This window comes from Ochotona princeps, chromosome 2 (genome assembly GCF_030435755.1).
Source record: "Ochotona princeps isolate mOchPri1 chromosome 2, mOchPri1.hap1, whole genome shotgun sequence".
NCBI classification, from domain to species: domain Eukaryota; kingdom Metazoa; phylum Chordata; class Mammalia; order Lagomorpha; family Ochotonidae; genus Ochotona; species Ochotona princeps.
The window spans coordinates 42,029,007-42,044,505 of NC_080833.1; the positions used below are offsets into that span (position 1 = coordinate 42,029,007).

A 15,499-nucleotide genomic window follows, 5' to 3' on the forward strand; every position below is an offset into this window, starting at 1 on the left:
TGTCCTCTCTCACCAGCAACCCCTGGGGTGACAACCTGCAACTGGACGTGGCCTCGGCCTCCTCATCTCTACGAATCCAAGCAGAGATCTGAGTCTAGCGACAAAAGCCAGTCCACAGGAAGGGTTAAGTCACAGGCTGTCAGTCAGGTCTATTGAACCTCTACTAAGCAAATCAAGATGCTGGGGCTGCTTTGGGGGCCCTGTGGCTGCTAATTTTCCCAAGGGCCAGTCACTGTTTCCCTCCCCCAACCTTTATGGCTCTGTTTTGGGGGCTCCTTTTTTTCAGAGCTGCCAGAAACTAAAAGTCAAGATCCCATAAACTCAGGTGGGTCTTCATAGTTAAAGCAATAGTGACTGAAATAAACATTGCAGGCTGTTGGGGCAATGGATTTAAGTAAACGGAGCTATTGATATCAAGTCCCAAGTTCTTCCTGCTCCATTCTGTGACCTTCAAGGGCTGCTGTGACAGGTCTCAGAAAGAGGAAGTGCCAGCCTCAATCTCTGTTTGCCCAGAGTGAGAGTGAGCCAAGTCACCCTAATGTTAGGGGCTGCACGCTTTTCTGCTGTTCCTTGTGCAGCTGCCGGGCCCGGTTTTTGAGCAGCTCGGCCTTGGCCTCATCTTTATCGACACCATCCCCCAGCTTGTACATGCGACTGGCATTGGCACAGGCCCAGATGTGGCCTAGCTCACAGGCTTTCAGTGAGTATTGGCATGCCAGGCCCATGTCCTTGGGGAAGTTGGGCGCGCCCTGCAAAAACATGGCACTGAGGTTGAAGCAGCTGGAGGCATAGCCACTGTCACAGGCCTTTGTGTAGTAGTCCCTGGCCTTGCCCAGGTCGGGCTGGCCATCCTCGTTAACCTGTCCGTCATGTGCCAGGAGACCAACGTTGTGACATGCTTCCACGGACTTCTTTCCAGGCTTCTCGCAGGCCATCAGGAAGCAGCTGGAAGCTGCCTTCAGGTCCTGGCTCAGTCCACCTCAGGGAAAGGAAAACACAGGAAAAGTCAACCCCAGCCAGTGAAGACCCTAACATTTGGAGCCAAAGTCACCACGGGCTAAGGCAGCAGGAAAGGAAGGAGCCTGGTACAGTCCACAGACCCAAACCATTCAGCTTTGTCTGTTGTGTGGTCTTTGGTTCAAATGATCTTTTTTTTTTTTTTTTTAATAAAGCAAACATTTATTAAACTATAATAAAAACATTTGATCAAATTACAAAACCTGAGCAAGAAAAACAAACGGCACATGCTTAACTGTAGTTGACATTCAAATAAAATTTACATTCCCAAAATATTATACAGTAATTAGAAAATGAGAAAAGTCCATAATAGCTAAAGGAGGTGAAAACTGGGAATGACAAGGTCCACTTTGTGGGTTTACAGCATTAATACAGCATCTTAAAAGTGCTCATTTCAACACTGCTGGTTCTCTGGGTTCCATGTCCATGAATTCAACCAACTGCAGACTATAAATCCCCAGAGATAAACTGCGCCTCTTCAGAGATAAACATTCAGACTTCATTTCCCTTGTCATTACTCTCCTGAACAGCACAGTATAACAACTTCAGCATGCACAGAGTGTTAGGTAGCCTGAGTAATCCAGAGATGATTTAAAGATTTATTTGTTTGAAAGGCACATAGAGAGAGAGAGAGAGAGAGAGAGAAACAGAAATCCTCCATTGCTGGTTCATTACCCAAATGACTGCAGCAGCCAGGCCTGAGCCAAGCTGAGCCATGAGCCAGGAACTCCATCCCAGACTTGAATGTGGGTGGTCAGGAGTCTTCCAGCTCTCCTACATAGGTGTAGGAACCCCAGCCTTGGGTCAGACTCCGTTGCTTTCCTAGGCCATAAGCGGCGAGCTGGAAAAGAAGTGGAGCAGCTGGAACATGATCCAGCTTCTCTATGGGATGACGGCACTGGTGGGTGGAGGTTTAGCCTCACTGGCCCCTAAGAATATTTTTAAAAACTGGGTCATGTATGTTATTTGTAAATACAAAAGTCCTACCAGACTCTACTTGACTCTATCTGAAGAAAATCAAAAGCAAAGTGAAACAAAGGAAATTGTTGATCCACAAATTGGTATTTCTTCACCAAAGTCAAATTTCCTAAAGGTGTCTCTGGAGGGGGTCAGACAAGTACTGAAAGGTTAGAATCACAGTATTTCTGTTTTAACTACATGTTAGACAGAATACTGTCTTAGACACAGAGTGACAACCACAAAAGCCAGGACAGCCACACCTTACGGAGCTTCCCCCAGCCACTGTCTGACATGCACCAATGGAGACAGCACAGCACAGTGGTTAAAGACATGTGGCCAAAAACCATTAGCTCCAGGAATTACTGGCTGTGTGACATTGGCAAAGTTACTTAACCACTGTGAACCTCTTTTACCCTTATCTGTAAAATAAGGGCAACAGAGGCTGGTGGAGTAGTGCAGCACACTTATCTTCTGCCTGCAATGTTGGCATCCGTAAGGGGACAGATTTGTGTCCTGGCTGTTCTGCTTCTGATCTAGCCCCCGATTGGTGACCTGGGAAAACAGTAAAGGATGACCCAAGGTCTCAGAGCCTGCACCCCTGTGGAGCTCCTAGCTTCAGATTGGTTCAGCTATAGTCATTGCAGCCACTTGGGGAGCGTACCAGAACATGGAATCTCTCTGTATATGTATATTCTTGATATACAAGGAGCCTGAACATATTCTTACAAAGAGCCTGGCACACAATAATAATTGTAAATGTTACAGTTATGTTTTTACATCATAAAGGTTTATTTGTTTTCTGAATTTTTACTTACGTGAGAGAGATACCTCTCATCCGCTGATTTACTCTCCCTAAGTCTGCAACAGCTATCACTGTACCAAACAGGCGTCCAACCCAGGTCTTCCACTTGGGTGGCAGGAACTCAAGTGCCTGAGCCAGCACCTGCTGCCTCCCAGGTCCGCAGAAGCAGAAAGCTAGAACGAGGAGCAGTCACAACTCAGCCCAAGCACCCCCACATGGGATATAGGTGCCCCAAGCAGGAGTTCAAGCATCACACTCGACAACCACTCCAAAGGTTTCTCTAACTGACATTGTATTTATTTGGTAACCTCAATTAGCCCAACATTCAATCTAAATGGATATTGCTCGTCACTTTCCTTTCATAAAAGCTTTTCCATTCCTAATTTGAAGGAGAGAGAATATAAGGGGAGAGGGAGGGAGAGAGAGAGAGAGAGAGAGAGAGAGAAGCTCCATTCCAAAGTCAGACACTCCAGCCAGGTCTCCATGTGGGTGGCAAGGACTCAACTACTTGAACCATTGCCTGCTCTCTCCCGAAGTCTGCTCTGTGAGGAGCTGAATCAGGAGCCTGAGCTGGGAATCAAACCCAGGCACTCCAGTGTGGGATAAATAAATTAGAGATTTTATTATTTGAAAGGCAGAATGATAAGGGTAGAAACATCTCTTCCATCCATTTGGTTCACTATAAAAGTCGCAGTAACATGGGGTAAAGGCTCTGCCGGTGACACTGGCATCCAAAATGGGCACCAGCTCAAGTCCTGGCTGCTCCTCTTTGGATCCAGCTTACTGTTTACGGCCTTGAAAGGCAGCAGAGTCCTTCATGCCCCACACCCACGTAGAAGACCTGGAAGAAGCTCCTAGTTCCTGATCAGATCAGCTCCATTGTGGCCATGCAAGGAGTGAACTAGTGGATGGAAGATTCTCTCTCTGTGTGTGTCTCTCCTTCTCTCTGTAATTCTACCTTTAAGAAAAAAAAAAAGGGCCCGGCAAATTGGCTCCTCAGGGGTTAAATCCTTAAATGCTTGCTCTGTAAGTACTGGGATCCCATATGGGTGCTGATTCATGTCCTGGATGTTCCACATCCCATCCAGCTCCCTGTCTGTGACCTGGGTAAGCAGCAGAGGACAGTCCAAAGCCTTGGGACCCTGCACCTGCTTGGAAGATCCAGAAGAAGCTCCTCGTTTCTGGCTTCAGCTCCAGCCGTTCAGCTCTCTACCTCTCTCTGTAAATCTGCCTTTCCATAAAAGTAAATAATCTTGAAAATTAGGCCTGGCACAGTAGCCTAGTGGCTAAAGTCCTCACCTTGCATGCACTGGGATCCCATATGGGTGCCAGTTCATATCCTGCCTGCTCCATTTCCCTTCCAGCTCCCTGTCTGTGGCCTGGGAAGGAAGTAGAGGTCCAAAAGTCCAAAGTCTTGGGACCCTGCACCTGTGGGAGACTCAGAAGATACTCCTGGCTCCTGCTTTGGCTCAGCTCAGCCCCAGCCGTGGCGGCCACTTGGGGTGTGGACCAGCAGACAGAAGATCTTTCGATCTGTCTCTCCTTCTCTCTGTAAATCTGACTTTGCAATAAAAATAGATTGAAATGCCAGTTTGAGTTCTCTAGCTGCTTCCTATCCAGCTCCCTGCTAATCTACCTGGGAAAGTAGGGGAGTCTTGGGCTCTTGTCATCCCACCTCATCCCCCATTAAAGAGACTAGGATGAAATTCTATGCTCCTGGCTTTTGCCTGGCCCAGCTCTGGCATGTGGCCATTTAGGGAGTGAAACTACAATTGAATGATCTCCCTCTCAAAGTCTCTGCCACTCCACCTTTCAATTAAAGTAAACAAGTAAACCTCTAAAAAAAAAAAGAACAATACTAAGGATCAGAGCAGGCAAGCAGCTGAGACCTTTGCCCCACAGCCATGTGAGTGAGTCAACTTGGGCCTGGAAACGCCCAGGAAGCCTTGGGAAGGCCACAGCTTGCCTGACCTCATCCAGCTAAGCCACTCCTAAGCTCCCAATCTGCTGATTTAGCAACTGCCATCTTAACCCTGCTCAGTGGTAACAATTATGGCATGAGGAGAAAAGACAGAAGGAAGGGGATTCATTAAGTATTGAGGCATGTGCTGCTGCCAAATCTCACAGCATCAGCCTCACAACTGGCCTACAAAGTGTGGACTACGTGTTCCCCTTTGCAGGTGATAGGACTGAGAAAACAGTTAAACTCACTGGCTCAAGGTCCCACTGTCTGCACATAACCTTCCTGAGATTGGTTGAACTGAGAAGCCTATGCCTTCCCTGCTTGACTCAGCCTCATCCTCAAGTCCTCCTGAAATGCATTTCCCTGATAGCCTGTGAGGACTGAGCAGGAAGCCTGGGTGGGATGATAGCCCCTGATCAACAAAAAACATTAACAAACAAAACAAACCCAGGCCCCTCCTTACCTTTTCCAGTCACATAATAGGACCCCAGTTTGTAACAGCTGTCGCTGTGCTTGTATTCTTCACAGTTGAACTTCAATACCTTGGCAGCCTCATGGAAGTCCTTCCGGATCCCTTCCAAATAGTCCACCAGCCGGTAGCAGCCTGCAAGGAAAGAATCAGAGCAGTCAGTGTCAGGGGCAGCTGACCAGCCCTGCCAGGCTCATGCACTAGCCAGCGTGTGTGAGAGCCAGGGCTGGGGTCGGGCTGAACAGGAGGGCCTAATGAGGCTCCTGGGTCTGACAGGCCAGTCCTGGCTGTGGGTACAGTAGATAAGGCAGCCACCTGTATTGCCGGCTTCCCTTCTGAGCACTGGTTCAAGTACTGACTGCTCTACTCCCGGCTGATGTGCCTGGAAAGGTTGTGTGGAAGATGGCCCATGTGCTTGGGCCCCTGAACCCACTTGGGAGACCTGGAAGAAGTTCCAGGCTCCTGGCTTCAGACCAGCCTAGCTATAGGCCACTGAGGCCATTTGGATAGTGAACCAGCAGGTAGAAGATGTCTTTATCTATCTCTCCCTCTTTGTCTCGGTACTTCTGCCTTTGAAATAAACAAATGAATTTTTAAACAAACAAAAACAGACCAGTCCCTTCTCTTTCAGGAGAGATTGGGGCAAACTGACCTAATCCCAAAGAAGGTAAGTGACAGCACTGACAAATGGCACTGTCTCCCCACCCCTCCGGCCCCCCAACAGGGATGAAGCACTATATGGCCTGGGAGATTTTGGCCCCACACGTCAGCCTTTCTGCTCCCTGCCAGGCAGGCACAAAGCCCTACAAACTCCAATGACTGGCATTTTCTCACCTTTGGAATCTCTCATGAAGTCCTGCAGTAAAGACAAGGGAAACCTGGAGTGAACCTTGTGGCATAGTAAACTAAGCTGCCACTTAGGACATACACATTCCATACTAGAGCACAGGTTTGAGTCCTGGCTACTCTTATTTCTAGTCCAGTTTCCTGTGAATGCATTGAGGTGGCAATAAATGGTCCAGGTACATGGGAGAAATGGAAGGAATTCCTGGCTCTTGACTTTGCCTGGTCCAGCCCCAGCTGTTGCAGATAAAAGATATGGATATGCTGCACCACACATTTCTACTTCTGAACAAAAGGACTCCCAATGAAACAGTTATATACTTTGACAATATGATACTAGATTTGCAAACTTTGCTGATACCTACAATATCATCATACACTTAGCAGAATGTTAAACTTGTAACTATTACTAAAGGACTGTATTACTGTGATAATATAGGTGAAAATGGTGGGAGACCAGAAATGGGAGGGAGGATAGGAGAAGGTACTAATCCCTATAGCCACAAAACTGTATCACAGGAAATAATAATGATAAAAGAAATTCTGGCAAGAAAAGAAATACCCTGCCTCCCCATTCCCTGTATCAATCTGTATAGACAATAAATGAGTAAGTCTTAGGAAAAAAAATTAAAAACACAACAACAAAGAAAATCCAAAAGTCTGTTAATTCAAAGCAGCAAGCAATATGCCATGACTCTTCCAGACTCCTCAGCCAGGCTGGGGACAAGAAGCCCAAAGAAGCTGGAGACAGGCTGTTCCCTCCGGGAGCTCCCCAGCCCCAGCAGGCCTCCGTTCTCACATCTCTCCCTCCCCCTTCCTTTCCACGCCCAAGGACGTCACACATCATCTCTTGCTCACTTTCCTTTCTTTTCTTTTCTTTTTCTAAAGATTTATTTATTTTTATTACAAAGTCAGATATACAGAGAGGAGGACAGACAGAGAGGACAGACAGATCTTCCGTCCGATGATTCACTCCCCAAGTGAGCGCAATGGCCGGTGCTGTGCCGATCCAAAGCCAGGAACCTCTTCCGGGTCTCCCACACGGGTGCAGGATCCCAAAGCTTTGGGCTGTACTCGACTGCTTTCCCAGGCCACAAGCAGGGAGCTGGATGGGAAGTGGAGCTGCCAGGATTAGAAACGGCGCCCATATGGGATCCCGGGGCGTTCAAGGTGAGGACTTTAGCCGCTATGCCACGCTGCCGGGCCCACTTTCCTTTCTTTTAAAAGGTTATTTAAGAGCTGGTGTTTTGACACCCTGGGTTAAGCCATGGCCTGCAGCACTGGCCATTACAACCATCTGGGCATGAACCAGTTAATGGAAAACTTCTCTTTCTCCGTATCTCTAATAAATAAATCAGGCCCGGCGTCGTGGCCTAGTGGCTAAAGTCCTAGCCTTGAACGTGCCAGGATCCCATATGGGCGCCGGTTCTAATCCCGGCAGCTCCACTTCCCATCCAGCTCCCTGCTTGTGGCCTGGGAAAGCAGTTGAGGACGGCCCAAGGCTTTGGGACCCTGCACTCGTGTGGGAGACCTGGAAGAGGTTCCTGGTTCCGGGCTTCAGATCAGCGCAGCACCGGCCTTTGCGGCTCATTTGGGGAGTGAATCATCGGATGGAGGATCTTCCTCTCTGTCTCTCCTCCTCTCTGTATATCCGGCTTTCCAATAATAATAAATAAATCTTAAAAAAATAAATAAATAGGGCCCCGTGTGGTAGCCTAGTGGCTAAAGTCCTTGCCTTGAATGCACTGGGATCCTTTATGGGCGCCAGTTCTAATCCTGACATCCCCGCTTCCCTTCCAGCTCTCTGTGGCCTGGGAGAGCGGTGGAGGATGGTCCAAAGTCTTGGGATCGTGCACCCATGTGGGAGACCCAGAAGAAGTTCGTGGCTCCTGGCTTCAGATTGGCTCAGCTCTGGCTGTTGTGGCCACTTGGGGAGTGCATTAGTGGATGGAATCTCTCTCTCTCTCTCTCCTCTCTCCTCTCTGTGTATCTGACTTTCCAAAAGAAATTAATAAATCTCTAAAAAAAATTTTTTAAAAGAGCTTAAGCAATACACTTTTTAAAAAATTAATTAATTAAATACATAAATAAACAAATAAAGTGAAGAACTGCTGTCTCCTGCTGACACCAGCCATGGCCAGGTGGTAGTGTGATGCATGGTGGCTCTGTGGTGATGTTGGTGTGAACAAAACTGCCATGCTGCCAGTCATACAGCAGTTCTGCACACACAGGACAAGGTCACGACCCTGGAAACGACAAGACACAAGGCTGTTGAAGACTTCTGCATTTACTTTACTATTCTTATCACTGTTTGAGAATGTACCCTTCCACAGAAAAGGAGGTTTAAAGCAGGCTGCGATGGTGAGTTCCAACAGCAGCAGCCTCGCACACTTCCTGCGTGTTCTCTCATCTGCATCAAGAGCCCACGAAATAGTGACCTCCATCAGGTGGGATTCCTTTAAAAAATTATTTTTATTGGAAATGCAGATATACAGAAAGGAGAGACTGAGAAAAGGATCTTCCATCTGCTGGTTCACTCCCCAAGTGGCCGCAACGGCCAGAGCTGAGCCAATCCAAAACCAGGAGCTTGGAGCTTCTTCTGAGTCTCCCATGCGGGTGCCAGGTCCTAAGGATTTGAGCCATCTTCCACTGCTTTCCCAGACCATAAGCAGAGAGCTGGATGGGAAATGGAGCAGCCAGGACATGAACCAGTGTTCGTATGCGATGTTGGTGCTTGCTGGTCAAGGATTAGTCAGGAGAGATATTGTGCTGGTCTGGCCACTAGTTTTCTTTAGGTGCCTGCTACACTATTGTGTTCACAGACAGATGATGTCACCTAGTGAGGTGTCTGTCAGAATGTAACTCTGTCATTATGTGACACATGATGGTACAAGGAGGCTGAATTGAGTGGGACAGGAAATAAAGAGGAAGGCAGGCATCAGACCACAGGGCCTTGTGGAACATAACGAGTTATGCTTTTGTTCCAAATACAACAGCAAACTAACTACTGCAGAGTTGTCAAAAGTGAGGTGATAACCCAACCCACATTTTAAAAAGGCTGCCCTGGAGGTGAGTGTGATGGCTGCCTGCAACACTGGCTTTCTCCCATCACTGAGTGTTAGTTCAAGTCCCGACTACTCTGCTTCCAACCCAGCTTCCTGCTAATGAGCCTGGGAAAGCAGCACAGTAAATCAACAAATGAAAGATCTCTCCCTCTCTCCCTCCCTCTTTCAAATAAAAATTTAAAAGTGAACATGTTTCGGGCCCGGCGGCGTGGTCTAGCGGCTAAAGTCCTCGCCTTGAAAGCCCCGGGATCCCATATGGGCGCCGGTTCTAATCCCGGCAGCTCCACTTCCCATCCAGCTCCCTGCTTGTGGCCTGGGAAAGCAGTTGAGGACGGCCCAATGCTTTGGGACACTGCACCCGCGTGGGAGACCCGGAAGAGGTTCCAGGTTCCCGGCATCGGATCGGCGCGCATCGGCCCGTTGCGGTTCACTTGGGGAGTGAATCATCGGACGGAAGATCTTCCTCTCTGTCTCTCCTCCTCTGTGTATATCTGGCTGTAATAAAATGAATAAATCTTTAAAAAAAAAAAAAAGTGAACATGTTTCTTTAAGATAAATAAAAAGATTACTCTGGCATATATATTTACATAGTCCTGGATGAGTCTAGAGGCAGTTAAGTATGAGGAGATACACTTGGGCAATTAAAACAACAAACATGTTATTTAAAAATACGACAAATACTATAACAAAATAAAAGCTAAAGCTTTTGTCTATCTGCAAGCAGAAAATCGGATAAAGGTGCAATCGGACAGATTCGGCTATTTCACGTGACAAATCTGACTTCCACGGACAATATTTACACAGTAGCCCTGGCAAACACAATCTACCCGGAGTCTCCCTCTGAAGTACCTCAGCCAGTCCTATTTTTTTTTTCCAAGACAATTATTTCACATGAAGAGCGAAACAGAGGGGGCAGAGAGCTCTTGCACCTGTTGGTTCATTCCCCAAATGGCTCTAACAGCCAGGTCAGGAACTCCACCTACCTGGCCTGCCATCTTCAGCTGCCCTCCCAGGAAGCTGGAGTAGCTGGGACTGGAACTGATGTTCCAAGAAGGGACGGCGGCCCTCGCCCATTCCTTCCCATATCCGTATGTGCACCCTTCTTCACGCCTCGCTCTTCACAGTCCCCACAGCACACGGCCGCAAACCCTGCCCTCCAGACGGCAGTCAAAACACCTCTCCCGGCTCCCTCCCCAGACCTAACTCCGCCCACGTCCAAACTTTGTTCTCCCAGCCTCCTTCATTCATCAGCACTTGTCCAGCCCTCCTGATCTGCCACCCTGCTGGCTCCCCAGATTCTCAGTTCCATAACTTTCTCTACAGTTTGGATACAGATCAACTCTCCCAGAAGATCCAGGGAGTCTTTTAGAAACCATTATACCCCTGCGGCTGTAGCCGGTCACCTTCAAGAAGTAGCCTTGTCGAGATGGGGTGCTGCGGTGCAGCCAGTTCAGTTGTTGTTTGGGACCCCTGCACCTGCACACGTCCCGAGCTCGCCCTGGGGGTCGCGAGCCCCGCAGACCCCGGGGTCCCCCTCCCCGCCCCGGCTTCGCCCCACGTGTTCCTCAGCCGCCGACCCGGCTCTCCTCAGAGGTCGCTCACCCGAGCCTCGTCCCACACACACCCCCACGCGTCCTCAGGCTGCACCGGCGCCGCTCACCGTCCGGGTCCTTCTCGCGGTAGCACTGGTAGTTGCACTCCACTTCCATGTTCTCCAGAAAGGATTTCACCTGCTCCTCATCCTGGAAGTCCACCAAGCCGGCCATGGTTCTCCCTGTCAGTCCCGGTTGGCCGCCGCGGTCACGTGAGCCAGCTGAGGGGCGGGGCGGGATGCGGAGCCCGAGGGCAAGCCCCGACTTCCCAGCAGTCCTCGCGCGGCTGAAGTCCCTAGCTGTCATGTTTGCTGTCTTGGGGCAGCACCATCTGCACCTGCTTTGCAGCCTTCACGATTTCCTGCATGTAGGTATTTATGCACCCTTGCGTCTTCATTAGTTTGCTAATCCCTGAGCCCCTGCTGACTGCTTCACCTGGTGCTTAGTTCTAGGAGTATGAGAGCCAGCAAGTATAGTCCTTGCTTTCAAGCGGCTTGCAGTTCACTGAGAAAACAATTTTTTATTCATTCAGCATTCATTCAGTATTCATTCTGAACACTTGCTGTTGGGGACAGTGGGTGGCTGGACAAGGGCTATGGACAGCCTGGCCCATCTTCCTTCTAAACCAATTCCAGCCTCGACAGGTGGTACCTGTGGAATCCCCAGCCCTGGGAGATGCTGTGTGAGTCATAATGCTGCTAAGGTAGCTATCTAATGCGTAGATTATGCTGACTTTTCTACACCCTGTGCTAATGAACTCCTTTCATTTTCACTGGGGGTGAGTAGACTTAATCTTCATCAACCTGCAGACAAGGAAAATGGGGTACAGACAGGTCCAATAATCAGTGCGAGGTCACAGTAACGAGGGAATTGGTGTGCCATCTATATTGCTTGAAGAAAAGGATGAAGTAGAAAAGGAGCAATACATCAAGTAGATAAGGGAAATTTGAACATCCGAATTCAGACAGAGAGATAGGGAGAAATACAGAGAGAGATAGCTTGTGTTTGCTGGTTTACTCCCTAAATGGCCACAGTGGCTGGGCTGGGCCGGAGTGAAGCCAGGAGCCAGAAGCTTCTTCCATGTCTTCCAGGTGGGTGGCAGGGTACTTGTTGTTCACTTTCCACCGCTTTTCCAAGGCCAGCAGCAGCAGCAGCAGCAGCAAGTAAGATCAGAAGTGGGGCAGATGGGACTCGAATTAGCACAAATATGGGATTGCAGGTGACAGCTTTGTGTGAGAACACCACAACACCGACCCCTGCAGCCTATCGTCACTTTTATTCCTGCTTGGAATCATCAGCACTGTCAAGTGTAACCCAAAAACTCTTCCGAAGTTGTTAATCTCCTCCTGGCCTGGTCTAGAGCCTTTACTGGAACTTAATGCACGGTTTTCCATCACCTGTAACAGTGCTGCCCAAATGGCTTCAGGACAAAACTGTTCCTAAAGGCAGAGGAGAGTGGGCCAAACCAGCCACTCCCTCCCTGAAGAACAGCTTACTTCAGCCACAACATGTCTGAACTATCACTTTTTCTTTTTAAATTTGAACTATCACTTTCACTTTTTATAAATTCATACTATTTCACAGTCAATTTCATAACACAGCTTTCACAAGGTAATGCAAGATTGCCTGTTCCTTAGTTGACACTCCAGAGAGACATACGCACTTTCAGGAACAAAATTTACTTATTTACTTACTTCAAGCCAGAGAGACAGAAATCGATTTTCCATGTGCTGCTTCACTACCCAAAGCTTGGGCCAAGCTATAGCCAGAAGCCAATAACTCCATCTGGATCTCTCATGTGGGTGGCAGAGACCCAACCGTTTGAGTCAGCACCCTCTGCCTGCCTGCTAGGATCACACCCGCAGCAAGCAGAGCAGCCAGGACATAAGCCAGGCACTCATGCATGACATGTGAGCATTCCAAGCAGTGATTCAGCCCACTGCACCACAATGTGGCTTCTGCATCCCTCAGTCACGACTAGAGCAGGATTCATGAGAGCAAAGTAGAGAACTAAACTCAGGCACTGCCCACAGTGGATAATACTTTCCCTTAATCCTAGTTGAACTGCATTGAAATGAGAGCACCTGAACAGAAGAGGGCGATAGAGAGTTTGGTTGGTGAAAAGATAAAAAAAAAAGACTGGGCCCTCTCTGAAGTTACATTTTTAAAAAAATTGATCTATTTTAGTGCTTATTACAAAGGCAAGGGTGTGGCAGACCCATGTTGGACTTCCGATTAGGAAGCAGACAGCACCCACCCTCGCCCCACCTCACCAACCCTCTCCTGCCTAGTTGGAAGCCCATCAGCACCAGGGACCCAGACGGTCCTTTGATGGGTCTCTAACAATGTCCCAAAGGTGTCACTGGAGTGGTCTTGATTGTTCTGAGAAGCTCTGTCTAAGGCTTGTTGGCTGTGCCTGTCTACCTCAGTGTATCCACAGGCCTGATCTGGAGGGTTGACCATCTGCCTTTTTCTCTATCCTTTGAAGAGGTACTTGGAGTCCTTTGTTGGCTTACATGAGCCAGCCAGCAGTCTTATCTTTGGGGTGCATCTGGGTATAGTCTTTATCCTTGCACTAGAGTCGGTAATTGAGGTGACCCAGTCCTGCAACATATGCTGCAGGGTCAGGCCACATAGCCATGTGACTTTCCCACAGGTCAGGGATTTAGTTGGGGAACCCCATTAGGAACGCCCACTCAGGAGATCCTCAGCCCTTGATCTCATGTGTGCTGGCTGTTGTAGTGGCCTGGCCCAGCTCATTGCCTGCACCCAGACCCAGCTCTTGGGCTAACTGTGATGCTGCAACCTAGTTGGGTTGACAGTAAAAGAATCACTACAAAGCTTGCCCCAAACCTTGGCTTTGGCGTGCACATGCTGGTGGGTGCTGCGGCCTAGCCAAGTCTGATTTTTCATCAAGCCTGGATCTCAGATACTCCAGATCTCTGGATCTCTGATACTCAGATACTCTGGATCTCAGTAAAGTTATATATTAAAAAAAAAGTTAAGACCATCAAAGTGAGGGTGGGGAGGGGAAGGGCAATGCCATGGCATAACAAGTTGCTTATAGTGCCATCATCCCATATACACATGGGTTCGTGGCCCAGTTGTTCCACTTCCTACCCAGCTCCCTGAGTGCGGAGTGAGAGAGCAGTAGAGGATGACTCAAATCCTCAGGCTTTCACACCCATGTGGGAGACCTAGAGAAAGTACCTGGTTTCTGGTTCTGGATTGGCTTAGCTCCAGCATTATGGCTATTAGGGGAGTGAACCAGCAGATGAAAGATCTCTCTCTGCCTCTCCTTCTCTCTGTAAATCTTTTTTTTTTTTTTAGGACTTATTTATTTTTATTGGAAAGGCAGATTTACAGAGAGAAACAGAGACAAAGATTTGTCTACTGATTCACTCCCCCAGTGGCTGCAATGGCCAGGGCTGCATGGATCCAAAGCTAGAGCCAGGAGCCTCTTTTGAGTCTCCCACATGGATGTAAACTCCCAAGGCTTTGGGCCGTCCTCTACCGCTTTCCCAGGCCACAAGCAGGGAGCTGGATGGGAAGCGGAGCAGGATGGACTCGAACTGTTGCCCACATGGAATCCTGGTGTGTGCAAGGTGAAGATTTAGCTGCTGGGCCATTGTGCCAGACCCAAATAAATATATTTTTTTAAAATAATCAAAAGGACATCCAACTTCTCTTAGTACTATTCTGATTTTGCAAGTTTATTTCCTCTTTTTTTAAGGAAATATTTTAAAAGATTATTGTTTATTTGAAAGGCAGAGCTACAGATCGAGTGCAAAAGTCTTTCATCCCGAGAAGTACACCACCCAGATGTCTACAATAGCCATGGCTGGGTCGATTTAGAACCAGGAGCTTCTTCCAAATATCTCCTGTGCGCCCAGGGGTCCAAGCGATGAGGCCATCTTTTGTTGCTTTCCTAGTCCATTGGCACGGATCTGAATCAAACGTGGAACAGCCAAGATGTACACTGGTGCCTATATGTAATGTCAGCACTGCAGGTGGCAGCTTTAGCCAGTAAGCCACAATGCCAACCCCAATTTCCTCTGGATTCTTAATAACTGTTTGCACTTTTTAAATTCAATTGCTTTAATGATTTTATATGTAAACATATGTGTCTTATAAAATTAAAATCATGCTCCTTGCCTAAAGACTATTTATTAAAAAGATTCATTTGGGGGGTTCGCTGTTGTGGCATAGCTGGTAAGTGCCAGTTTGAGTCCCTGCTGCTCCACTTTCTTTTTTTTAAAAGATTTATTTATTTTTATTGGAAAGTCAGATATACAGAGAAGAGGAGAGACAGAGAGGAAGATCTTCTGTCCGATGGCTCACTCCCCAAGTGACTGCAATGGCCGGTGCTGCGCTGACCCAAGGCCAGGAGCCAGGAGCTCTTCTGGGTCTCCCACACGGGTGCAGGGTCCCAAAGCTTTGGGCCGTCCTCAACTGCTTTCCCAGGCCACAAGCAGGGAGCTGGACGGGAAGCAGGGCCGCTGGGATTAGAACTGGCAATCATATGGGATCCCGGCGCATTCAAGGCGAGGACTTTAACCACTACGCTATCGCACCTGGCCCTGCTCCACTTTCAATCCAGCTCTCTGCTAATGCACCTTGGAAAGCAGCAGAGAATGGATCAAGTCATTGGGCCCCTGTACCAGCATGAGAAATCTGGGAGAAGCTCCTGACTCCTGGCTTTGGTCAGGTCCAGCTTGGTCATTGTGGCCATTTGGGGAGTAAGCCAGCAGATGAAGAGCTCTCTCCCTCTAGTTCTGCCTTTCAAAT

The 15,499-nt window shown here is 48.4% G+C and overlaps 1 protein-coding gene across 1 annotated transcript; it reads right to left on the reverse strand.

Annotated features, from left to right (window-relative positions):
• Positions 1–316: 316 nt before the first annotated feature.
• Positions 317–10,920, reverse strand: LOC101524640 (cytochrome c oxidase assembly factor 7). Its single transcript, XM_058660862.1, has 3 exons — positions 10,780–10,920; positions 5,206–5,346; positions 317–979 (listed from the first exon to the last, which is right to left on the reverse strand). The coding sequence occupies exons 1-3, from the start codon at positions 10,883–10,885 to the stop codon at positions 531–533; spliced, it is 696 nt and encodes a 231-aa protein (XP_058516845.1). The 5' UTR covers positions 10,886–10,920; the 3' UTR covers positions 317–530.
• Positions 10,921–15,499: the final 4,579 nt, after the last annotated feature.